Source organism: Rutilus rutilus (genome assembly GCF_951802725.1).
Source record: "Rutilus rutilus genome assembly, chromosome: 1".
Lineage (NCBI taxonomy): Eukaryota > Metazoa > Chordata > Actinopteri > Cypriniformes > Leuciscidae > Rutilus > Rutilus rutilus.
Genome location: NC_140209.1, coordinates 14,634,113 through 14,661,082, shown reverse-complemented (window position 1 = coordinate 14,661,082; position 26,970 = coordinate 14,634,113). Strand labels below are relative to the sequence as shown.

General features: G+C 39.1%; 1 protein-coding gene across 2 annotated transcripts; it reads right to left on the bottom strand.

The window, feature by feature from the left end:
- On the bottom strand, positions 1 to 26,258 carry LOC311290768 (uncharacterized protein). Of its 2 annotated transcripts, none has more exons than XM_084409468.1 (5): positions 26,005 to 26,258; positions 13,491 to 14,561; positions 7,989 to 9,083; positions 6,637 to 6,734; positions 1 to 6,245 (listed from the first exon to the last, which is right to left on the bottom strand). In XM_084409468.1, the coding sequence occupies exons 2-4, from the start codon at positions 13,913 to 13,915 to the stop codon at positions 6,683 to 6,685; spliced, it is 1,572 nt and encodes a 523-aa protein (XP_084265594.1). In that variant the 5' UTR covers positions 13,916 to 14,561; positions 26,005 to 26,258; the 3' UTR covers positions 1 to 6,245; positions 6,637 to 6,682. The 2 variants fall into 2 exon arrangements, with proteins under 2 accessions (XP_084265594.1, XP_084265595.1); XM_084409469.1 differs by having other exon boundaries at positions 6,637 to 6,731.
- Positions 26,259 to 26,970: the final 712 nt, after the last annotated feature.

The window sequence follows — 26,970 nt, the reverse complement described above, 5'->3', positions numbered from 1 at the left end:
TGCTCTTTGAGCTCAATCTGATTTGGCCACCAGCTTTTTTTGATTGTGGACTCTTGGAGAGAATTTTACTCTGATTCATTGTAGTAAACCAGGGGTTCTTAACCTTTTTGATGTCGGGGCCCAAATTTTACAGTACAAAGTGGCCCAGGGCCCATTCAGATATTAGCACTGTATTGGTTTATTGATCTCACCCTTGGTTGGTTTGATTTGTATTCAATAACTAAATGAAATCCACTTGCAGTTTAACAGTTTATTATTCATGTGTATGTAAACCTGCACATACAACAATTAATCTGCATCAAGAACAAATTTAAAGGCTCAAGTCAGGCATATTAACAAAAAAATCAGTTAGATTTGACAAATTTTACTTACAAAAAAATAGAAAATGTATATAAATAAAATAAACAATAAAATGTGTTGCTAAAATAAATAAATTCAAAATAATATTTTTCACATTAAATAAGTTGTAAATGAAAATTGAAATAAAGTGCAAATGAAAAAAAAAATAGCTTTATAATCAGCAAAAGAATTTTTTCAGCAGTTAAACATTTTTCATGGCAGAACCTGAAGTTGCTCTTCATATCTGTTATAAATGAACAATAACAGTCACAACAGTACAATTTGAACAAGCTACAACTCCCTATTTATGTTCCCCTCCGCACATATCCGCAGCGGCAGGTAAAACCAACTCCTCCGCTATCGTGAATGCTTAGGCCCCGATCACACCTGACGCGTTTTTTGCAGTGAGAGGCGCCTATTTTCAATTGGTTTCCTATGGCAGCGAGCGTTCTGCACGCTGTTTATGCGCCTTGCGCCTCGCGGTTTTGCAGTTGAAAAAAAAGCAACTCCGAGCGGAAAAAGCGTCTAACGTCATCGCGTTTTTTTTCCACTGTCCAATCACATGAATGGAGAGGCGGGCCTTCCGTTTTAGTGATGAAAGCTACAGTTGCTTGAATGCCCGCAGAGTGCGATGATGGAGGATAAACTTGTGGTGCTCTCGCGGGTTACCAAGAGCTTAACGACTTCACGAACCGTAACTACCACAATGTTAACAGAAAGTAAATAAAGTTAATAAAAGGCTGATTTGACGTTTACTTGACTGACAGGACAGCTGCTACAGTGGTCGCCTAGCAAGCGCACTGCTCGTTCTGTGTAATGGTAAGTGCTGTGCACCTCGCGTTTTCAAACCTGAAAAACGCGTTAGGTGTGATCGGCCCCTAACTGAGACATTAACTTACTGCCCCTAGTGGTGGGATGGTGTACTGCAACTGTCTCATGGATAACAGTGGTCATTCTGGTGTCTTTAATTGATAACTTGTTTGGTCCCGCGGCCCACAGGTGAAAAACGTAAAGTTTTTTGCAGCCCTCCAGGTGGCCCTATGGTTAAGAATAGGTGTAGTAAACCACTTATTACATAACATGTCATTGGTATTTGACTTCCATGAAGTTCTGGAGATACTAGGCCATTCTCAACATATCTGAACATCTCTGAGATGTTCTTATCTGCTTATTGGTTCCTGATTCTGGTTCTTTTTCCAAATTTCAAGCACTTTTGAAGTTAAGTCATGCTTTTCATGTTTACTGTGCGTTTCAGTGCTCTTAAAGTAATCTTTCAATGTACCTTTCTCGTTATGATTCTTTCCAGTATGTGAACAGTTTTTGATGACTATTCCTGCTCTTTGAATTAAACTTTCTTATTTTTTTTAAATCTCTTTCAGATAATGGCTAACCTTGGACAACAAGACTACACTGATGAAGAACTGGATTTCCTGTATGGGTACCTCTTCAGTGACTCCTCTGAGGAGAACACAAAAAACCTACTGGATGCTATGTATGCACACAATTTTGTGAACGACTTCTTACAGAATAAAGACCTCACCATTCCCATTTTCTCAACAACAGTGCAACAAGCCAACCATGCCGTAAAATGTGAGTATGACTTTGATGGCATTGTTATTCAGATCAAGAACAAGTCTGCTTTGAAAATCCGGCTACACTATCTCTTTGTGGGAAAAGTTTTGATGCCCAGTCTGCAAAACCACTGGCACATTTTGAAAAAACATCTCCAACTCAACACATACAGCGGGGCTGGATTCTCTGCACTACATAAGCCCAATGGCACTGTGTTGGCCTTTGTGGATGGAGGACATTTTCTAAATTTGAGCATCTTGTCCGCTCAACACACTCACCCTGGCGTAGTTTTTGTCAGAAAATGCCGCCCGTGCCAATGCCCTAGGTACAATCAACACGGTCTTTCATGTGTTTGCTGAAAAAGTTACGAATCTGCCACCAGAACAGAAACAACGTGAAACAATAATGAAGAACAACAGCTACAATCTGGGACGGATGCACATCTTGAAACAGGATCAAGCATTTGTCCTACAACTACTGATGGAGGCAATAGGTGAAGTCGATTCAAATCCAGACCAATCCCTTGTTGTTACACTGACCAAATTTGGACAAAAGGACCCCGAGCCCATCGAGCTTGCGGAAATGATTGACATAAGCATTCAATCCATCTCTGTCCACGCAGCCTGCACCATCCGTCCGAAAGACTACCGCATGGAGATGTGGTCACGGCATGGACTGCAACAGGTGGTTGGACACAGGGGGTCCTTATTCACTGCATACGGGATCCCTGAGGTGAGCAACTTTCAGTCGAACCTGGACCAGTATCCCATTACAATCGAGCCCAATCTAAAGATGGTTTTCAGTGGAATGGAGCCAAATGCTGACTTAAACTTTGTACAACTATACGCAACGACACCTCACTGTCATGTGGGAAACACGACAAAGCACCCTGTCAGTCGAATAATCGCAACATGTGGTCTGCATAATCCACAGCACAGCCAATCGCTGTTGAAGCATGCAAAGGATTATGTGGATTACATGCGGGACCTTGCTGACAAAACCAAATGCCGTGTCTATACCAGAATGGAGGCAGTCTTTCTGCTTAAGGATAACATCCCAGAAAGAATTGAAGCACGTGATTTTTATGACGAAGCAGACATCTACGCCCTTCTGCAAGATTTTCCAATGATACTTGTCTTTAAAGACAACCAACAAAAATTGGGAGAATAGCCAAACAACAGAGCTTCAGTGCCACTCTCTGTGAGCTTGGGCACGAATGGAACTAACCCAAACAGCTTAACCAAAAGGAGAGGCTTTCTTGGATTGTCTCCAGCAGAAAGTGCAAGCGTGGGAGAAATGTCCACCACCGCTGAGCACCTGGTTCAATGACCCAGTTCAACAGATGAGAGTGATGAGGATATTCCCGCTGACCGATTCACTGAAGGCACCACCACTCATCATTGGTGAATCCCTGGTGCAAGTCCTTTTAAGTGACTTGCACGAACGTAATAATCGTATCCCAATCCATTCACTTAAAGAGCAGACCCCCCCCTTTGTTTGGAAAGTTAGTCGGGTGCAGGACCGTCAGCGATTTCAGCAAGGACCTGGTGGAGCGGGATGCTTTCAAGTACCCACACACCTTCAAAAGGGCGCTACAACTTGTTGAGGCGGCTGGTCAGGACGTCCAGCAGTGCCTGCAGCTGGCCCTTTCCAAATTGAAGTACTTTCCATCAATTGTCTTTTGGGATGAGAATCGCCACCCGAAGGCAAAATGGAATAAAAGAGACTATATCGAGCTATATAGTCAAACTGAGATGCCATCCACTGAAGCTCAGGCAGCGGCACTAATGGGGGACATCTGTGCCAACATGGAAAGAAGCAATCTGACATATGCCAAACACATCCAAAAGTACAAAGAGGGGGGCATGCCATGGTTGGATACATGCCTACAACGTCTTCCAAAAACCATGTCAAAAGATCAGAAGATCTCCGTCCTCACTTTTGTGAGTTGTATTGCACTCATTCAGAACGGGGATTTTATTTTGTTTTGTTTTCATCCCTTGGGTCCCTCATGGCCAAGCTCCCAATGAGCCAACAACAGCTCCAGCAGGCACACCTGCTATCTCCACTGATCTTGATACACTCTCCACGTGTCAACCGGCTCCATGACACAGTGCCATACAAGGTAGCCGCAATCAAAGTCAGTACAAATAAACATCCCCCATCAGTACAAAACCCCACCCAACAAGAAGAACCAGAAGATCCCACAATTAAACAAGCTGAAGAAGAAGAGGATCAACTTATTGAAAGGGTGGATACAACAACAATACCTGCAAACGTCCAGGGGAGGTGGACAAATGAAGAGGTGGAACTAGTGATGGCTCACCCCAATTTGACCCATGCAGAAGCTTACAGTAGATACCTCACCACCTGTAAGCAAATGGGTTTAGTTAACTAAGCTTTAGGGTTAACTGAGGCTGGATTTGGTATAGTGAGGGCTATAATTTTCAACAACTATAGGGCTAAAAGCATGATAGAATTATTCTCTGGGAAAGAAAAAAATAGAAGGAAACAGAAGGAAAAATAACTCCAAATAGTCCAAAATTAGGAAATCAAAAATTATGTCAAAACTTGGATAATGAGATGGAAATGTTATTGGCCATGGATCCAAGATTAGGTAGAGATCTCACAAAACAAAAAGAATATGAAAAAGTAGACCAAACAAATGACAAAATGCATTTGAGAAATTACAATTGGCTGCCTTACTCTCAACTGCACCATGCTTAGGCCTATTATTCTGAAATACTTAATCTATTAGAGTTTGAAAAAAGAAAAAGAAAGAAGGGTTTATAACAACGGTGTTAAACTAAACATTAAGATCACTGACACACTTCTGAATAGTGTTTGCGTAGCTGTGTTGTGATGTTGTTTGTCTGGTTTCGTTTCATCCTCTTGTTTTATGTCTGTCATCCTGCTGATCCTACAATGTGTTCCCTTGTCTTATGTGTCATATTCTGATTGGTTTATTGCCTTGATTGTGGTGTCCCTTGTCTAGTCATTAGTCTTGTGTGCATTTAAGCCCTCATGTTAGCCTTGTTACTTTGTCAAGTATAGTTTCACTGTAACTGCTGTTGGTAAGCCATCTCCATGTTCTTGTTTTAAGTGTCATGCCACGCCATGCCTTCGTTTTATGTTATGAATAAATACTGCACTTGGGTTCTTCAACCTTGCCTCCAGTGGACTCTGTTACAGGAAGCCCCTGAAGCAAACACAATACTTGGCTATCAGAACCAAAATTTATAAAATTATAACTAGTGCAAGAAGAATCAGCAGAAAATAAAAATTGGACAATAACAATACGTTTTCGATAAAATGTGATGCGATCTGGGAAAACCCGTCGGATGTCGCGCTGGGCCGTTTTCAGTAAATTCCAAAATAGTTTGAATATCAGTTTTTTTTGTCAATTTTTTTTTCCATTAAATTATTATTCTATAACATCTTTTCTCTTATCTCTGAAAATATCTTGGCAAAATTCCCTTGTTTAGTGCAGAAAAACAGCGATTTATAGTGTCAAGCTGAAAATATTCTCTTTCTCTAATGCATTCTATGCGACCATTTTCTCTAACGCCCGGCAGAGGTGAAAAAAACAAAACAATCGCCGTATATCCCATACACCTGTCCGTCTCGTAACACTACAAAGATAGTTTACCTTTAAAATAAACCACATACATGTACAGTGAATGTGTATAGTGCGCATTTCGCGCCAATCCTGTTTAAACTATAACGTCACGCAGTTTCATAACAATCGCGAGATGGACGCGTCTCAACGGTGACAGTTATTTAAACCTGTTTTTCTCAAAATTCCGTTCCAGAAAATCATAGAGATCGGCCGACTTCAGATAAACATAACTTCTGCTACCAACAAGCTATGATAAAAATAAAAACAGATTTGGAAAGGGCTTAATACCAGCATCCATATGATATCAAAACCTGTAATAGGTAAAATTTCACCATGTGGTGGGTTTTCCCAGATCGCATCACAAATGATAATGAGTTTAATCAATTATTACTAGAAGTATAAAAACTAAGTAAAAATGAAAATGAACTAGGCAGCTCTCAAACAATGAAGAACTCTTCTTCAGCTCCCTGAACATGGAAGCTTAATTTTCTGGTGCTCTTCTTCTGAATGAGAAGGCAGAAGTGATTTCAGAACGAAGGCCCGAGTGAAACTCTTCCCGCATTGATCACATGTGTAAAGTTTCTCTCCTCTGTGGATCTTCATGTGATTCTTCAGCCTTGATTTACATTTGAAAAGTTTTTTTTTTTTTTTACATTGAGGGCAGGTGACCGTTTTTTGGCTTCTGTTTTTACTTTCTCGTCCACGTCCATCAGATCTAAAAGAAACATTAAATCATGTGATATTTCAAATGAGAAACAAATCTGAAATGAAAAGTGAAGCTCAAAGTCAAGATCACTGATGAGTTCAATTGTCATTTTAATCTCATCAAATCTGGTCGACAACTGCTGTGCACGATTATGATCTATTTTAATGTCATGAAGATGATTTGTGTTATAAAACACCAGTTTGGTCATGAAACTCTAGATGGCGCTTGACATTTAATCTGTAAGAAATCACATCGTTTCCTACACGGCACAAGCTGATTGGCTGCTGCTGCTTCCGCAACCAATTTGCTTGTTCAATATTTAAATAGTTTGGTTCAGTGTTTGCTTCAAGCTGGTCAAACAAAAATGTTGAAACTTTCTCTTGAGAATTAAAGCACCAACCTCTTCGTTCTTCAGTGTCATGATGTTTCATTCTGCAGGTTCTGGATCACTGGCGTTCTCTCTGTCTTCTCCTTCCAAGATGCTTTCTGGCAGTTCTGCTAAAAACAAACAAGTTTCATTTCCAACAGATATGATGTGAGTAATAAATGTTTCAGACTAATCACGTGTAAAAAACAAAAACATATTGATTCATCAGGTTTTGTCGAAGCCACAGCAACAAAACTTTTCTTTGATTGTTTTGATGATCTAAACCATATTTTCAAAACTGCAGATTTGCTGTTTGGCCGTTCATCCACACACAAACGCAGCATCTGAAACCAAACTTTTTTGAAAACTCCTGCCAGAGTGAAGATTTTAATAAAACCTGATTGCAGTGTTTGACATGTAGATGGTGAAAACGTAGATTTTAGCTTGGTGACATCAGAGAGCGTGCTGTTATCCCTTTTGTTTGACGTCAGATTGTGCGCCACAATCTCCTTTGTTTACACGAGGCGAATCTGTGCAATGACTGTGTAAATCAGGAAGAAAGCGACTATTCTAGAGATGAAAATTGTGTCATGCACACTGTGGATGGACCCTTGCGTATGCGTAAAAACCTAAGCAGAAGGTTCTTCTGCTCTTTATTTTTGATAAGCACCAAAGCAAATAGAAAACACGGATGACTGTTTGAAGAAATGAAAATACTGTTTGATGTTCTCCGTAATGCCCGGTACACATTGTAGGATTTTGGACTGTATCAGACAAAAGAGGATCAATACTGGTTTTTGTGGTCGTGGCTCCCAAACCGTGGTGCTACGTCATACAGTGAGAGAGGTTCAAACATGGTCGTTGTCGCATTGCCGACCAAATAGTGTCTGCGATAAATTTCTAAAAGCGGCAGAAATTTAACATGATCAGCAGTGTTTGTTGCTACGACCCGTCTACTGACTGGCCAAAAAAAAAATGCAAGATGAAATGGCGTAAGGATCAACGTGACAGAGTGCTAAAACCTAAAACTATTTTCCTCAAGCTACCTTTGCATAAATTGGCATACCAAGATGGCCTCTTCCCAAGCCATGACCTCTTTCGCTTCCTGTTTTATTCAACGCACATAAAAAACACAATTACTGTGCGATTCACCTTGCCCTATTTACCATTAGCAAATGCTGATGACATTTAATTCTTCTATACTAACTTGCGTTGTAGCCTATGATTAAGTTTTTTTTTGCATTGGTCTGAACAGACAAATCTCATGAAAATTTTGCGCTGAACATTTGTGTTAGTGTGAAAATGTCCTGTCACTCATCGTGGCTGTTAGGAAACTAACTTAGAAGAGACATTTGTTTCTCAGCACATAAAGATGAACTACTTACCGTAATTTCAAACTGTGTTTATGTAGTTTTTCCACTGTATGGATCTTCATGTGTAGCTTAAGGTGACTTTGAAAATAGAAATTCGCTTCACACTGATCACACATATGTGGCTTCTCTCTACTGTGGATCCTCTCATGTGTTTTCAGATTTGCAGACTGACTGAATCTCTTGTCACAGTGTGAACACTTGTAAGGTTTTTCTCCAGTGTGAATTATCTGGTGCCGTTTTAAATTCTCCGCTGTAGTAAAAGTCTTCTCACACTCAAAGCACATGTACTCTCTCACACCAGTGTGAATTTTCTCATGTACTTTTAAATTTCGCCGCAGTGAAAAACTCTTTCCACACACAGAACATGAATGCGGCTTCTCCTTCGTATGAACTGTCAGGTGTGTCTTCAGGGCTGATGCACTAAGAAATGTTTTGCCACATTGATCACATGTGAACGGCTTCTCTCCGGTGTGAACTCTATTGTGAAGTACAAGACTATGTTTGAGTGGGAAACTCTTTCCACACTGTTCACACATAAACGGCTTCTCTCCGGTGTGGACCCTCATGTGTCCTTTAAGGTATGCTGATTGACTGAAACTAATCCCACACTGATCACACGTGAACGGCTTCACTCCAGTGTGGACATTCATGTGCCCCATAAGATATGTTTTTTTTGTGAAGCTCTTCCCACACTGATCACATGTGAAAGGCTTCTCTCCAGTGTGTGTTATCATGTGCCTCTTAAGGTTTGCTTTGCTTGGGAAACTATTTTCACACTGATCACATGCGTACGGCTTCTCTCCTGAATGAACTCTCATGTGAAGCTCAAGACTTTCTTTGTATGCGAAGCTCTTCCCGCACTGATCACATTTGAAGGGCTTCTCTCCGACGTGGATCCTCATGTGACGCCCAAGACTTGCTTTAGCTGTGAAACTCTTTCCACACTGAGTGCAGGTGAATGATTTCACGTCTATTTTCTTTAAAAATGTCTGTTTAGTCTTTGAGTGACTCAAAGGTTTTTCTCCAGGTTTGACATGATGTTCCTCCTCCATTTCACTTAGTTCTCCACTCTCCTCGCTCTCTCTGTCCTTTTTATCCAGATGCTTTCTGCCAAAAACAAACAAGTGTCATTTCCAACAGACAGATGATGAATAACAAATATTTCAGACTAATCACATAAATCAATTTTTTTTTAAATCCTGACTCCTCAGATTCAATGAAGCCATTAAAAAAAAAACTATACTATGGACAAAACGCATCTGAAAATAATGGAGGTCACACAGTGAGATGCTGCAGGAAATGTGCACGAGCCAAGTTTTCCTCAACATGAAAATGCTTCACATCAAATGCTTCGAATAAACTTTAACACAGTTTGCCTTGGACACTGAACAGATGTTGTTTACTCTGATGTGGTATTATTACAATTAATACTCACTCAGATGAGTATTATTAGAATAGTATTCAGTAGGGGTGTAACGGTACGTGTATTCGTACCAGACCGTTTCGCTACAGGGCTTTCGGTACGGTGCACGTGTGTACCGAATGACCGAATGCAATATTTTGTGTGCAGAACATTGTGTGTTTCCACACGAACATATTAAGTGGCGGAAGTCTCCGCGTTCAGCGCAAATCCCGCCCTGCAGCTGATTCTAAAGTTTTACCCGTCGTCACTGTAACCTAAACCAATGAAATCGACTGCAGGGCGAAAAAATAAATAAAATCACGCACCGCGCGCTGTACAACAACATATACGGCACGTTTTAGCCCAGCCTCTCGCTAGCTAGCGTCATGGCCAATGCAGACAAGCCCATAGACAGTATGGACAAGCCGGAGCTTGAAGAGCCACCCTTTACACTTTGGAAAAGTTATATATTTTTTAAATATGAGCAGGCCTACAAGCTGGGATTGGTAATGCTACACTGTAATCATAGTTATTTATTTATATTTTTCATTATATTTTATTATGTGATATTGGTTTGAGACTGAGAGTATTTTATTTAGTGGAGAACTTTGCAGCAGTATTTTATTTCTTATTCTTTTTTTATTTTATATATTTTTTATTATATTTTATTAAAAAGTGTTTAAAAAAGTGTAAACAAATCAAAAAAAAAAAAGAAAGTTTATAGTAATAAACAACCTGCAGTTTAATGTTTGCATTTCTTTCCCTTACTGTACCGAAAATAAACCGAACCGTGACTTTAAAACCGAGGTACGTACCAAACCGTGATTTTTGCGTACCGTTACACCCCTAGTATTCAGTATAAAACTGAGCATGCAGTGTCTGCTAAATGACTAAATGTAAATTACCTGGAAAAGGTAAGAACAATTATGGCAAGTGACAATCTTTTCAAGAAGTGTGTTGATACGTGTCTCAGGTTTCTGACACCAGATGTGCCTTTACTGTTTGGGTCAAGAGCACACACGATCAGCTCTTGAAGGATCTGATTGCGTAGAATGTGATTTTTTTTCCGCTTGTAAAACTCGTCTTGCTCTTGTCTGGCCCACTTCACGAGGGAAGAGGGACAGGTATCTGGGCCCAATGGTTCCAGTCCCGCTCGTGCTGAGGCACTGTGGAGACTTGGATCATGGAGTTCCCAGATGCAGCTCGCTAGGGGTGGGCGATATAGCCTCAAAATTATATCATGATATTTCAAGAATATTTGATATTTATGACGATATAGACTTTTTTTTTAAAGAAAATGTTCTTATATTACATTTATCTGACCAAAATGTTTGCTCACTCATTGCGTATTTACAATCGGGTATTTTTGTTGTTAAAGAGTTTACACAACTTAAGGAAGCTTGATTTTTTCTATCTTTTAATTAAACTGAAAAAAGTAGCAAATATATTGTATACAAATAAATCCAAATAAATGTATACAAAATAATAGATACCAATAAAGATAAAAGTTTTTGGGTAGGTCTAACATTCAGATTTCATTCAGAAATCCCACAGAAACTGAATCAAGTAATCAAATGTAAAATAACACTTATAGTCTTTTAGTCCTGAGTCCTGACTCAATTAAATACATAAGATATTAATTCTGATTCTTTACAATTAAAGCTATCTTTTGTTGTTTTGACAACAACATTAATGACAGACATGTATGGCTGCTTGTCACACGGATCCATTACTATTTTCATTATACTGTCTGTCGCACATGTGTTTTATACATAACCGACTGTGTTAACGAATATACTAACCAAGACTGGAATTCTGACAATTTTGCAGGTTTTTTTTCCCATTAAAGCAATATTATCTGCAAAAAAATACTGTTTGTGGGGCGGCTTTACTGTATGTGTGCACGCAGAGAAAACCATGTACTGGATAGTTTAAAATTGCTGAGTGTAGTATCGCTCTGCTGGCACCTAGCCCAATAGAGCAGGAGATGACTGATGAGGGTGAAGAAGAGGTACAACCTGAACCCTCACACCCTCCCTGTCCCGCGAACTGTTGGGTGTTATGGAGCGTGCTTCAGCGAGGCTTCAGCTGCCGTGGGAGTGCGTGAAGGAAGGACCTGTTCGCGGCAGGTTGGATGAGCGGTTCCTTTCTGACCATAACTCCCCAGCTCCTGTGAACCTTCCATTACTTCCTGATCTGCATACTGAGATCAATAAGGCATGGAATAACCCATATTCTGCACGCATCCATCGTCAGCAGCGGGCAAACTAGGCTGATGTCAAGGGGATGCGTGAACGTGTATATCTCGCTGCTGGAGAAGCATCGGCACTAAAAGCTCCGGCCCTGCCTTCCAAGCCACTCAAGATGACATCTTGCATGAATGGCAGGGCATACGTGGCAGCAGGCCAAGCCGACCTGCTGAAGGATTTGGACAAGGGTCAGGGTCTTTCCCCTGATGCAGTGGATAAGCTGCACCGCACCACAGATCTGCCTCAACTGGAAGGTTAATAGCAGTGATGGTGGCCACGGAGAGACATCTGTGGCTGAACCTCCCTGACATCGGGGAGAAAGAAAACTATTTTCTTTTCTCTTTCGCCATCTGAACTTTTCGGCACCTCCATTGAGACGGTGGTGAAAACGTTCAGAGAGGCGAAGGCGCAATCCAAATCCACACCCAGAAAGCCAGGGGGGCCTGGCCTATCCCGGTTCGAGGATCGGAGACAGGGCAAGAGGTTCAGGATCGCCTCTTGCGCTTCTCCTCCTACAAAGTAGGTCACAGAGAAGGCGCAACTCAAGGAAGAAGAGGGATCTGAGGGAGGTGATTAAACTTTAGACCTCGGCTCCCTGTTTAGAAAGTTTTAAGGGGTATGTTTGATAGGAAAATATTAGAATTAGGATATTAGGGCCTTCAGTTATTAGCTTTTTTATAGGTAGGCTTGCATACCTTATCATAGACCTCCTTGTGTCAGAGTCATCAGGTTTATGTAGTAGGTGGTGCCAATCTTGGTCACCCAGTGATGTACAGGTTGGCTTCATCTCATAGAGAAATCTCTAGTGAGGTGTCAGATTTTGGTGTATTTGGCCGAGCAGTGGTTTGGGTGGCTCGCCAATGTATTAGATTTATCCAATACATAAAATAAGTAAGCTTGACCACAGTTCTTGTGGGGAGAAGAATTTATTGAAGGTTTGTTGTGCAGCAGTCCTTCAGCAGCGATGTTAGCATGTCGCCCTTCAACAATCTTAACCCCAAAGTTCTGTGTCTTGAGACAGAACTTTGTACATGAAGACATAGCCTATGGGCTACAAACAATAGAAACCTGTTAGTACCTCCCACAGGAGATCGATCTAACTTGCTAATCAACTCTGAGCAATGCTGATTCTTTTTATTCATTCACACCAATCAGTTTCTATGGGCCATACATCTGAATGGGTCATTCATCTGTATGGGCCATTTGGCACACACCTTTGCAGACACAGACAGAGTGCATTACTGATACACAGTCACAATGTAAATGATTCTGATGACTGAAAATACAAAATCTGTCAGGGGACACCATGCATGAGAGCCTCAAACAGATTCTGTTTCGCGTGAGATGCTTCCTCCCATTTCGGGGTTTTCTCCCTAGGCCACCGTTTTGTATAAAGCTCCAGTTAGACCAACCAAGCATTGGCTGCATTGGGCCACCTGGATAGCCACCTTGTATTTGTATAGCAGGTCTCCTCTCACTTCTGAGAGTTGGTTTGAGACTTTAGCTTGGAACATCAAACGTAAGATATTCAAGTGCCATCCCCACGAGGGATGCCGGGACATCCCTAGTAATGATCTTAGAGGACTGCCGAAATTGCAGTCTGTAGCAGGCATGACAAGCGGGTGTCAAAAACAAAGTTGTATAGCGCTATTTTTTCCGCTTTACCAAGAGCGCCACCTACTGTCAGAGATTGAATGTGCATTTAATGCCATTATTTTGCATTGGTCTGAACAGACAAATCTCATGTGAATTTTGTGCCGAACATTCGTGTTAATGTGAAAATGTCCTGTCGCTCCTTGTGGCTTTTAGGAAACTAACTTAGAAGAGACTTGGTTGATCAGCATATAAAGATGAACTACTTACCGTGATTTCTGTGGTTTCTCCACTGTATGGATCTTCATGTGTAGCTTCAGGTGACTTTTAAAAGCGAAACTCTTCTTGTACTGATCACACATATGTGGCTTCTCTCTGCTGTGGATCATCTCATGTGTTTTCAGATTTGCAGACTGATTGAATCTCTTGTCACAGTGTGAACACTTGTAAGGTTTTTCTCCAGTGTGAACTCTCTGGTGCACTTTTAAACCGGTTGCTGTAGTAAAAGTCTTCTCACACTCAAAGCACATGTGCTCTCTCACACCAGTATGAATTTTCTGATGTAGTTTTAAATTTTGTCGCAGTGAAAAACTCTTTCCACATTCAGAACATGAATATGGCTTCTCCTTCGTATGAACTGTCAGGTGTTCCTTCAGGTTTGCTGCACCAAAAAAGATTTGCCGCATTGATCGCATGTGAACGGCTTTTCTCCGGTATGAACTCTATTGTGAATTGCAAGACTATGTTTGTGTGTGAAACTCTTTCCACACTGATCACACGTGAACGGCTTCTCTCCAGTGTGGATCTTCATGTGCCCCATAAGATTAGTTTTTTGTGTGAAGCTTTTCCCGCACTGATCACATGTGAAAGGCTTCTCTCCAGTGTGGATCTTCATGTGCCCCATAAGATTAGTTTTTTGTGTGAAGCTTTTCCCGCACTGATCACATGTGAAAGGCTTCTCTCCAGTGTGGATTCTCATGTGCTTCTTAAGGTTTGGTTCACTTGAGAAACTCTTTTTACACTGATCACATGCGTGCGGCTTCTCTCCAGTGTGGATCCTCGTGTGCCCTTTAAGGGATGCTGAATGACTGAAACTCTCCCCACACTGATCACATGTGAAAGGCTTCTCTCCAGTGTGGATTCTCATGTGCCTCTTAAGGTTTGGTTTGCTTGTGAAACTCTTTCCACACTGAGTGCAGGTGAATGGTTTCTTGGCTCTTCTTTTCTTTAAAAATGTCTTTTTAGTCTTTGAGCGACTCAAAGGTTTTTCTCCAGGTTTGACATGATGTTCCTCCTCCACTTCACTCAGTTCTTCACTCTCCTTGTTCACTTCCATCAGGTCTGAAATGAAAGAAAAAAAATATTTAAAAAAAAATTACTTTCAGTACATCAAAATAATTATGACGAGAAATATGAAGTGAAATGACATAAGAGAGCATTGATGTAAAAATTATGTAAAATATTATGAACTTTTTGACCTATTTTCATAAATTAATATGTCCCTGAAACTTTCCATGAATGAGATGCATTGATCTTCCAATTATTATTTTTTAAAATATCATAGGCTAGGGCTGTGCAATTAATTGAATTTCGATTTTGGTTCCCAACGATAACCAAAATAGTACAATCGAGTAAAAACAATACTCGGTTTGTGAAATTGCGTCTTTGCGAAAGTTTTAAAATGGTAGATTTGTTTTTATAATCTGTGTGGATTAATTTAGGCTACTCATACAATCTACTTGCTGAAGTGAATCAATGTTTCAATCAATGAATCAACGTGATTTCAATACTGACCAAAATAATTGTGATTAGGCCTATTCCATAATTCCATAATCGAGCAGCCCTATCATAGGCACAAATATGTTTCTCTAGTGATAACTAATAAATATATTGGCATTAAAAATATACAATAGTTCCATAATTTTTATACCAACATTTAGATTGATAAAAAATGCATTTTCCAAAAAACTTTTAAATTTTTAAGGGCCGGACTTGTCGTTGCATTGATTTACATTCATTAGGGCTGGGACGATACATCTATCTACCGATTCAATACTATCACGATACTTGGGTGTTGATACAATATGTATTGTGATTTTTAGGAATCGCGATTCTAGAAGTATTGGTCAAGTATCTTATTGGTTAAGCCAACCTGAGAGGTGGGACTTTTCTCAGGCTTTATAGAGCATCTACACAAGAGAGGACTCTCTCAACCACAACAGAGTCAAGGACAACATCGAGAGATTGTCACAATTTATTCACTCAATGCAGAAGCCAATCACAACTTCAACTATCGATTCACGGAACCAATGAGAACATCTTCAAAGATGTCACACCCTGCTTCCACTGCAAAGGAGAAGATGCAAGTAACTCGCATTTTAAAGAGAGGTTTGGTTGATGCTGATGGTTCTTTTCATAGTTAATTAACTTTTCCATAGTTTAATTTCCTGCTTCTGGTTACATTCTGTCATTTTCATTTTACCCATGTATGTGTGATTGTGTCTGTGTGTGTTTAGAATAGTTGTGTTTGTGTTTTACAATTTCTGATAGTGTGAGACACTCAGCGCTGTGCATACTATGAAATAGGGGTCAACCGTTATGTGTTTTTCAGGGCCGATGCCAATACTGATTTTTACAGATCAAGTAGACCGATAACCGATATTTTGAACCGATATATAGGCCTAGGTCTGGTGTAAAAATGTAAATTAATGTCAAAATTGAGAATAACCAAGGGTTTTGACATACTTTCTTTAAATGCTTTTAAACATATCTTTAAATCTGATATTATTATTAACCCTTTCGCACGTACGATCACACCGGTGTGATCAGTCTAGGCTGGTCCCTGGAGCGTACGATCACACCGGTGTGATTAGAACAGTCAGTGCATGACGTGATCAACTGCTAAATTCAAATGTGCTTTCGCGCGTTGGCTGGCGCTGAGCCAGAGACAGGCGCACTCAGCTGTCATATATCACAACTTTTCAGTGTTTTCAACCACATAATGTTTATTTTAGGTTTCAGACATATAAGTACTAAAAAAACAATACATTTAGAGTTTGTAAAATACACACTAATGTCAAAGGAAGAGGCAATAATAATCCTTTAGATTATAATTAGACACGTTTTATTCATATCAGATACACACTGTGTAAGTAACTTTAAAGTTTACTCTATTCTTCTCCCAGTTCACCAGCCACTTACTTTTATGTATTTCGGGAGAAGTGGATGAATTCACGTGTTGTATAAAATCCAACAGATCTGATTCTCTGAACTGCATCTGCGTCACAAACTAAGATGGCGGCGCCCATCGCGCATACAGCTGAACTAACGCGATCGTTATAAAGGTGGTTAAACAACAAAACACTTCCACTTGCATATATTTGACAATCGGAATATCAGATATTTCATGCCATCTCTAACAAATGTGTGAATATTTTGAATAAAAAAGGGAAAATGGCATAAAAGCAGATCATCATTCATTCAGCTCTGTTGTTGCTGCGGTGTGTCACGTGACAAGCAATGACGCGCGTCACCATGGAAACCATAAAGTGACACATTCTAAATAACGGTCGCCTTGAAAAACTCACGCTGGGGGGTAGGGCTGTGCAAAAATATCGATACAGCTAACTATCGCAATATTTTTTTTTCACGATAGTGTATCGATATTTCAACCTCTAGTATCGATATTTAAAAAAAAAAAAAAAATTCATCAAATCCCTCTGTGTGCGTCAAACAGTCTCCGCCGCTGCTGTAGTTGTCGCTGACTCGCTGTCCAGTTGTATGAGGCGTCGGACTGGACAAAAGCGAAGTGAACTGCGCGCGAGAGAGACCGAGGGTGTGAGCGCGCGAGAGAAACCGAGTGTGTCTGCGCGCGAGAGAGACCGAGGGTGTGAGCGCGCGAGAGAAACCGAGTGTGTCTGCGCGCAAGGGAGACCGAGGGTTTCCGAGCATTAGTATTGGTACAAATATGGTAATATAATTACTATATAAGAGGCATGGAAGTTCGATTAATGGACAACAATAATCAGTACAAACGTCTTGTTTTGAACTATAGTTTAATAAATATAAATAATTCGAGCACATAAACTTCCATATGGAGGATTAAATAAGATTGAATGTATGTAGTAAGATTCCATAACTAATCACTGACACTGTACCACAACCGCGTCAAATAACAATGATTCTGAATTTTATTCACCAACATCGGGATGTTGTCAGTGCAAGTCATGGTGTCCGAGCATTAGTAGGCTTATTTGGTACATAGTAATATTATATATAATTATTATATAAGAGGCATGGACGTTCAATTAATGGACAACAATATAAATTAAAAACAACAATTCAATTATTATAAACAATAGTTCAAAACAAGACGTTTGTAGTACTGATTATTGCTGTCCATTAATCGAACTTCCATGCCTCTTATAGTATATAATATTATGTACCAATTAGGCTACTAATGCTGGGGCACTCTCAGTCTCTCTCGCACGCAGACACACTCCGTCTCTCGCGTACTGTCGCTCGCGCACGCAGACACACTCGACACAATGCAAATACCTTTGCGAATAAATTGGAATTTAAGTTTTTGTCTGCTGAGTTATCAATATAATGTGATACACATACCAGAATACCCCAGGTGGTACAAAACAAGTTGTATATTCAGCTCTATTTTTATTTTATTTTTACATTTTTGATAAAAAAAAAAGAAAAAAGTATTGCAATATATCGCAATATGTATTGTATTGTATCGTATCGTGATATATCGTATCGTGACCCATGTATCGTGATATGTATCGTAAGGCCCTTGCCAATACCCAGCCCTACTGGGGGGTCAGCCAGACTATTTTAAACTTACGAGTGAAAGGGTTAATACTACTACTACTACTACTACTACTAATAATAATAATAATAACAATATGAAGATGTTTTTAGTACCGTAATCAGAAAGCATTTCTTATTCAAACGTATTCAATTTATTTACAGCTTAACAAAATCATTTGTTTCTAATATTAGTTAAAAGCTTTTATTTTGATGGGTTGCCGCTGAGATCTTTGAGTTTCTGTGTGTTAATGATATGACGATAGCTTTTTTACAGTGGCCGAGAGGTGCAAAACAAATCACAATTACAAAAACAAAATAACAAATCTAAAAACAAAACAACAAATTATAAACACAATGGCAAGTCTAAAATCAAAATAACAATTCAGAAAACCAAATAACCATTCAGAAAACACAATGACAATTTAGAAAACAAAATAACAATTCAGAAAACAAAATAACAATTCAGAAAAAACACAACGACAATTCAGAAAACACAACGACAATTCAGAAAAAAACGGAAAAGGTAGGTATATTTTGAGAATGACGTACTTAACGCTGAATGGACGAGATACCTGTCAATAAAGCCAGAACCGGAATCAAGCGATACTGTCTGGAAGTACCGGTAGAAACAAATCGTACCCATCAACGTGCCAAAGATAGTTCGGTCCCATGGAGTGATAGGTACGCCTAACGAATCTACGACGTGTCCTTGTTCTGTCCCTGGTGGGTCGAGTTCTTGCAGCAGCCGCATATGTCATCACATTCAACACGCAACTTCTGCAGAAGTACTAACCACATTGTCTTATAATGAATAGCGGGCTCTTCTTATTAAACACTCATGCTAACCATGTGCTCAGGCATACTAAACTCATGACACACTATTAATATAGTAAATATTATGTGTTATGTCGCCAGCATGTCCACAATCATGGCACATGAATGTCCTTCTTCAAACTAAAGTTTAATGTGTTCTATTTTCGCATAGCAAAACAAAGTTGATCACAAATTTCTTGATTGACAGGTGTCTTGTCAAATCAGTGATAAGTACGTCATTCTCAAAATATACCTACCTTTTCCATTTTGTATGAATTGTCATTATGTTTTCTGAATTGTCGTTGTGTTTTCTGAATTGTTATTTTGTTTTCTAAATTGCCGTTGTGTTTTCTGAATTATTTTGTTTCCTGAATTGTTATTTTGTTTTTGTAATTGTGATTTGTTTTGCACCTCTCGGTCACTGTACTTTTCTCAGTTGAAGCATTAAAAAGCTCATGAAGTGACTCAAAGCAGCTCTGGAGATGATGTTTATGCAATCATGTCCTCATATTAGGGGTGGACGATCTTCCCAAAATTTCATATCATGATCTTATAAAAAAGAAAAGAAAAAAAAAAAAAACTCACGAGTAGGGGTGGGCGATATCTCGATATTTACGATATATCGAGATATTTTTCAAACTCGATATGGATTTTGACATATCGTATATATCGATATATTGTTTATATTTAATTCTGATTTCGCCAATTTGCTTGTTTGCCTTCTCTGTGCTGTGCTCGCCCCCGCCCTCCTCCGCCTCCTTGCTTTTGTTCCCCCTCCCCTCGCGTGTTGTCTCATTCAACCAAGTCCGGCACATCAATCTTTCCCCGCCCAGCGAGTGCTTGAAGTGCGTTAGAAACAGCGCGCGCGCGATCAGTTGTTGTTGGTAATTTTTTGTGTAGCGTCGCCTCTCGCCGCATTGCTTTTGTTTGAGGGCGCACTCACACTTAACATGCTCCCCTGTAGAAACGGGCCTGGCAGCTCGCACAAGGTCTAGACATGGTGAAAGTTTCCTGATTGTGACGGATGGCCGAATTTGCATGACACATTATAAATTAGCATTAGCCTAAGTTACCTATTCTGCTATATACAGTGCCAAAAAGAAGAGAAGAAGATAAAGGTGGATAAAGACAGAGGTAAAGTGATGTAATGAATGAACAGTTTGTCTAATTGCATAGTAAGATACTGTAATTTAATGGCAGTTATTTTTACCTTAAACTTTATGCTAGCAGTTGTTCTGAGTTCCCCAGAGGCCCCAGACAGTGTGATTTTGTAACAATCATGTCAATTTTTAGATGCATTTTTATCACTTTTTTTTTTTAAATTAATGTTTTACTCTACAGTTGTGCAGTTTTTGGGGGATATATGGCTTCTTTTTTTTTTTTTTTTTGCCAAAATTAGTAATGATATTTCTATACAGGTTTATTAAAAATAGTGCAATATGTATTATTTCTTCCTTTATTTTACAGTTAAATTATTATTTTTGTATACAGGGATTTTTTTTTTTTTTTTAAATGTCGCAGAAGCACTTTGTTCCTACATGAACAGCCTACCTATTTGCACTTCAAAAAAAAAAAAAAAGACTTTGTGGTATTTGGCATATTTGTTTTTGCAGTAGTTTTTGGGGGGTTATTTTTCCTGTAAAGATAGAGATATATATCGTATATCGAGATATAGCAAAATATATCGAGATATATTTTTTGCTCCATATCGCCCAGCCCTACTCACGAGCCACGATCTGAATCACGATCTTAACCATTTTTAAAATGTAGCCTACTATGGAGAATATCTAGACTGGAACAACCCCATGGATTTATATATATTAAATATAAGTATATTATATTATATATAAAATAATATTTAAACAATCTGAAAATTAATCAAATCTCTAAACTAAACAAACTTATTTAAAATTTTCTTGATTCTGTAATCATAATAGATTATTTTGCACAAATAAAGAAATTGTTTGAAAAAATATGAATACAAAGTGTAGCCAACAAGGCTTTGTGCACACAGGGAAACTTGATTTAAAACCAGCACACAGTGACAATTATGAATATGATATAGTGGGCACCTTAATATAGTGCAACATAGTTTGAAAGCAAGGATTTAAAGTTTGTCGACCGTGGGTCTCCAGTGAAGCTGAACTAATTCACACGGACTAGAGGTCGACCGATTAATCGGACGATTTTTTGCGTTTTTTAACATAATCGCCATCGGCCAATATAGGCAGGCGCATCTGTGGGCAGCCTGTGCAGGCAGTGTTGTTGTTGTTGTGGAACACGTGTTTGACGCACGCTGCCCCTAGAGTCATTTTCCAGCAGAGTGAGCAGACCTCATCCAGTGCTTAAGGAAGGAGCTAAGTTCCTTGGAGAAAACTGTAAGGATTAAATTCTGAAATAAGGAATAAGTAATAAAAAAAGAGACCAACGCACTATAGGCTAGTGAAGGACTAGGGTTGGGTAGCTATAGACAGACCCGGTGCTAATACGGCACTGGTGCCTTAATGAATCGTTCTACCGGATCGAATATCAACGTGGATTTCTGTGCTTCATTTCGGTGCTACTGTTATAACTGCACGTCTCTTGGATGCTCTGAAAACGGATGTTAGAATAACAGAAACATCACTTTACTGCACGTGATGCTAGTAACCAGCTAACTTTAGCATACCGTTAGCTATTAGCTGGATTAAACACGGTTAAAATGCTGGCCAAACAGTGTAAAGTGTGATTGTATTTCACTGTAGACTAGGGGTGGAACGGTACATGTATTCGTATTGAACCAAAACGGTACGGGCGTCACGGTTCGGTGCATGAATTTACACGGAGAATACATGGTATAAAAATAATGTGATATGTGATATTATCAATATGTGATAACGATATTTCTTGTGATATAACATTTCCCTAGAGAAATGCTATTTTTATTAAGCTTTTTTATCATTTATATATAATTATCATACTAAAATAAACAGGTAAGCTAACAGATATTCTTCTGATCTTCAGATCAGATCTGATCTTTTTCATAAGGAGTTACACTTGCACAACTTTGATTAATGTTTGTCTGTGAGACTGGGTTATTGTTACTTGGCATTTCATAAGCAGTTTTGGTAGATTTGGGCGTACACTTCATAATGCTCCCTGAGGTGGCGTTCCAGATGACTGTGGAGATTAGTTGTATTTCCTCTAATCGTGGCCACAATTTTTCGGCACAACTGTCCACACATCGCGGTTTTTGCATGTGCAAATTCGTTATTCCAAATGTAGGCGTATAATGGAAACACGTTTTTCCAGGCCCGCCTATGCAACGAAGAGATGAGAACATCTCAACTTTTCAGAACGCTGCAAAATCACCGCAGGTCACGTGACAAAAACCAACCGATCAGCGTTTCCGTAACAACATCGAAAGCTCGGCCGAACAGCTGATCATAACCATACAGGGCGGGATTTTATTTCTCATCTCAATAAATATATTTAGTAGTAAAGCTAATGCAAGAGCTAGAAATCAATTAATCATTGGCTGATACTTTCTCGTCATCATGGAAAGCGCTCAGTGCAGTTCATGGTTGCATAGCAACGACAGACGCCATGGGAGCACAAGCGTTTTTGGAAAGAAGGAGATAGCGGCACGGCTGCGCTTTCCAGGCGTTTTAGACGCTATATGTGAACAGCCCCTTACACAGTACCTGCATTTGTGACACATATTCTCTTACTGAAGCCAAAATACTGCAATATTTCAGATGTACAGTTCTCTTTAGACACAGGTTCTTTGCTGTTGTCATTTTCCTTGCTTCTCTACTCCCGCCATTAGTTTTAATTTTCCACTCTCTGCTCTGAGCCACTAGGTTCCCCTTTGGGCCCAATCTAGCCAATAGCATAATAGCACCTACTAGGGAGGCGGGTATAAAGATAGTAAGGCTCCATCTGATTGGTTGAATTTGGATAAACAACCAATGCATGCAACACACAAATGCTTGGCACATAAAATAAATGTAATTTATCACACCTCTCTGCGATACAGATATTGCATACTATTCAGTGTTTCCCACACAGATTATTTCGTGGCGGTGCGTCACAGAATCAACACTAGCCGCCACATATTGCGTTTCGTTTTTTATAATTTTTTTTACGCTATTTAAAACACGCAGCGTATTCGTTCAGCTGCATTTCCTTTCCCTGCTCTCCCTCCGTCTCTCTGTCACTCACACGTCTCTCACATACACATATACACAGATTACACACACACACACCTCCTCCCCTCCGTGCACACCGCGTCTGTCTCCATGAAAACGAGATCATCAGAGATCAAAAAATATTTTATATTCTGAATAAAATGTTATTCAGACACGACCCTTAGCAAACAAGTGATTGCGCCTTCTTTAGTAAGTTAACTAACGTTAGTCGCAAGTTTGCGGTAGTTGGATTGACGAGGTCAAAACACTATATAAGCTGTTATGTCATTTTTAGGGTGTTAAATGTGTGGATTTTGGGTTGGGTGTGTGGATTTTGTTAAAGGTGTGAAGCATTTTTGATTCATATTTAATATAATAAAGTTCTATGTAACAAATTATTAACGAAGGAATTATTTTGAAGTTGATGGGTCTTGGATAGATTCAGCAGTACCTTCTAGGACCAGTGATTAATAGAAGGATGGGCAAGCCACTGGAATGGTGGAAACTAGGGCTGCACGATAAATCGCAATTTACATGTAATCGCACTTAAATCGAGATGGCTTATCCTGCAAAGCCTGCGATTATTTTTTTATGCGCAGTTTGTCATTGATGTACGGCTCTGTAAACGCTGCTCCATCTGAAACACTGTGAGTTTGAGTCACTTATAACGTGCATTTGAAAAAAACAACACGCATCAAACATCTTTCCAAAACATGAGAAGCATTTATGAACCTCTTGTCCAACAACAGACAACATTTAATAACATGCATTTACTCCAAACTCACTTCATAATGACAGCTGAGCTCCTCCTTCTGCGAGATGATGAGCCTTCTTACACAGAATAAGGCAGTAGTGTATTTATAAGTCATGTTTAATCAAAGTTTCAATCTTCTGTTTATTCAGCTACAGCAATAGGGATTTCCTGGAATGATGCGCATTATTGTACTTCTGAGGCGGGGCATATTTAGCGTGTTTGCGTGAGAGCGCCCTCTGGCGTTCAAACGGGGCAGTATTTACTACCAATCAGCTGCACTCCACTGACAAGCTGCGCACAAAATAATCGCAGCCTCTGCCAAATCGCGTGCGATTTTATTGCGATTAATCGTGCAGCCCTAGTGGAAACAAAATGAGAAAAGGTTCCCCATTCTGGCTCCTTTGCCCCTCACCGTCCTCAGTGCCCAGTGAGCGAGTCTTCAGTGAAGTGGGAGCCATTTATGAAAACATACGAAGCAGGCTTACAGGGCAGAATGCTTAAAGACTCTGTTTTCTACACTACAACCTAGTTCTGATGGGTTATTGTGATTTATGAGTGATGTAGTGTGACAGGGCACATGTTACCTGAGGGAGAGGAAGAGAAAAGAGCTCCTCCCTCGTGCGCTTACTCTCTCTGTCTTCAAACTAACAGCAGTATTTTCACTCTCTCTCTCCCTCACACATATTACGGTAATTAAAATCAACTTAACCGACACAATGTTAAAAGGCCGGACGACCGAATCAATGTTACACGTGATGCATTCTGAGATTTTTTTGCCTAAATTACCGCTGGGTGTGAATTGTGCTCAAAAAACATTGCCTCTTCTCTGACAAGCATTATGCACATGATGCAGCTGAGCTGACATTAACCACATGTTCAATAAAAAAAAAAAAAAGAGTATATATATTTATCCAGTAATGAAGTGTTTCTGTGTTGACAAGAATCTTGGCGATGTCTTAACATTCGGGATTTGCACACAGTGCATCCACTAAAGTCCGATTTGCCACCATCCCCTAATAATTCCTTTGAACTGATTCATTTTAATGACTGGTTAAAACAACTGATCTGTCCAAAACTGAACTATGGAAATATGGTGTATAATCATTTACTCAGAACACTTCTGAAATGAGAATGCTAGTGTGCTTATCCCATTTAGCAAGAGTTGTTAGTTAGAAATTTAAGCCTTAATAATTCACAGTATTTTCAGGGTATTTATATTGTCTGAGTAGTAAAGACTCCATCAGACTGGAGTGAGGTGAAACTAGAAAAAAGCAAATTGTTGTTAGCTAGCTGCTACTTTTATAATTGTATATGGTAGAAAATTAGACTATTTGTTAAAATAAACATTTTAATACTACTTTTATTATTGATATGATTATATACCAAAATCATTGTTATATGGTGTTTAGCATGCTCTCTAAATGCATGACTTTTATCACACACACAAAAAAAACACACTTTCTGATTTTACTTCTCCCATCTCAGCCTAGATTTCTGCCCAAAATTGTAGATTGCATTTATTCAGATAATTGTTTTAACTAATTGTATATCAGCGAGGGGTAGGAATTGTTGGGAACCTGTATTGTACAAAGTGGTACTCGCAACAAACTTGCCCTTTCATTCTTTGTGTTATTGTGCTTTTACCCTAGTTTGTAGAGTATAGAGATGTCTGTGAGCAGTCATGGTATATGTTGTGAATAAATGTTAAAATGTAATACAACAAGTGTATTTGATGTCACATAACATGACTGACTGTAGCAATTTACTCTGTATATCATCAACATGTCACCACTAAAGCCTTGTCTTGCATGTGTACTAATACTATATTTTCAGATTATGACTAGTATGCAAGCAAGTAGCCTACAGGTTTATCATGGACAAACAACTTTTCTAGCAGGAATGCTATAGAAAGTTACCATAAAATAAAACAAAAAAGTTACAGAAATAGTGCAAAACAATTTGGACCACAGGTTCATTACAGGAAATTCCAAGTATTACAGCAGGAATATGACAGTAGAAAAAGAATATCACAGCAATATTACATACAATACAACAAAATACTGTGGTAAAGCGTCCCAAAAAACAACACAACACTACACACTTACAGATTCATGTGGTACTTTTAATAGTTTATCACATGGAATAACGTTACCACAGGAAATGTTTGCAAGGGGTGTCTAAAGCTTTGTTAGTCATTAAAGATTAATATAAGATATAATACACCAACCTGCTTGTTCCTCGTGTTTTATTCTCCAGGGTTCTGGTTCTCCTCAATCTCCTCTTTTAACAAACACGATCTTCTCAGTTCAGTTGCAGCAACTCCACCTATTCTTGCTCGATTCAAAACTTCTGGTAACATCTATGAGAATGGGAATATTACAGGCATGTATTGAACCGATTCAAAATCTTTCTGGACTAAAAGTACAGTTTGTATGAAGTCAGTAGCACGATGTATAACACCAGAGATCAAGCTGTAAACTCATCTTGAAAACAAACGCATGACTCACCGCCACCCGCTGGACTGGAGAGTGAAGCGTCGAGAGTCTGAGGGAAAATACTAGGAGAGAAGATGTTTACACAGTCATTCTGTAAATACTGGGATTCGATAATATTTCAACTTGGATTTTCGTTTTTCTTAAACTACATATAAATCATTTGCTAAATAGCCCACATCATTAGACACATTAAACCTCCAAAAAAATCATATTTTCCCATTTCAGGCATAAGACCTTTTATTAATTTCAGTATTTTTCAGATGTAAACACATTTAATTCTAAACCTTGTAATGGACAAAATGGACTTGGTTTAAAGATGATTTTACACAAAACTTGCTATAAAACAAACATCTACCTACTGCTCATGTGTCCCTCATAACAATTTAATAAATGTAACATTTATGACACACACTGATTCTTGGGAATTTGGATAAAACATGTCCCACGAAGAAAAGTGCTAATTCTGTTGGAAATTAATAACATTTTCATGAATAAAAAGAATCAAGGTTATAATCAGGGGGTCCTTTGCACATATGTAAGGTTATTTTATAGGTTTATTTTTAATTTGTATTAATTTAATGATTATATGCTGGCCCATTGCCTACAAAATCAGTTGTCCTCGGATAGGAGATAATCATTTCAACTTGATTAAAAAAACAAAACGTAATAATTAAATTGAAAAATATCTTTACCACATG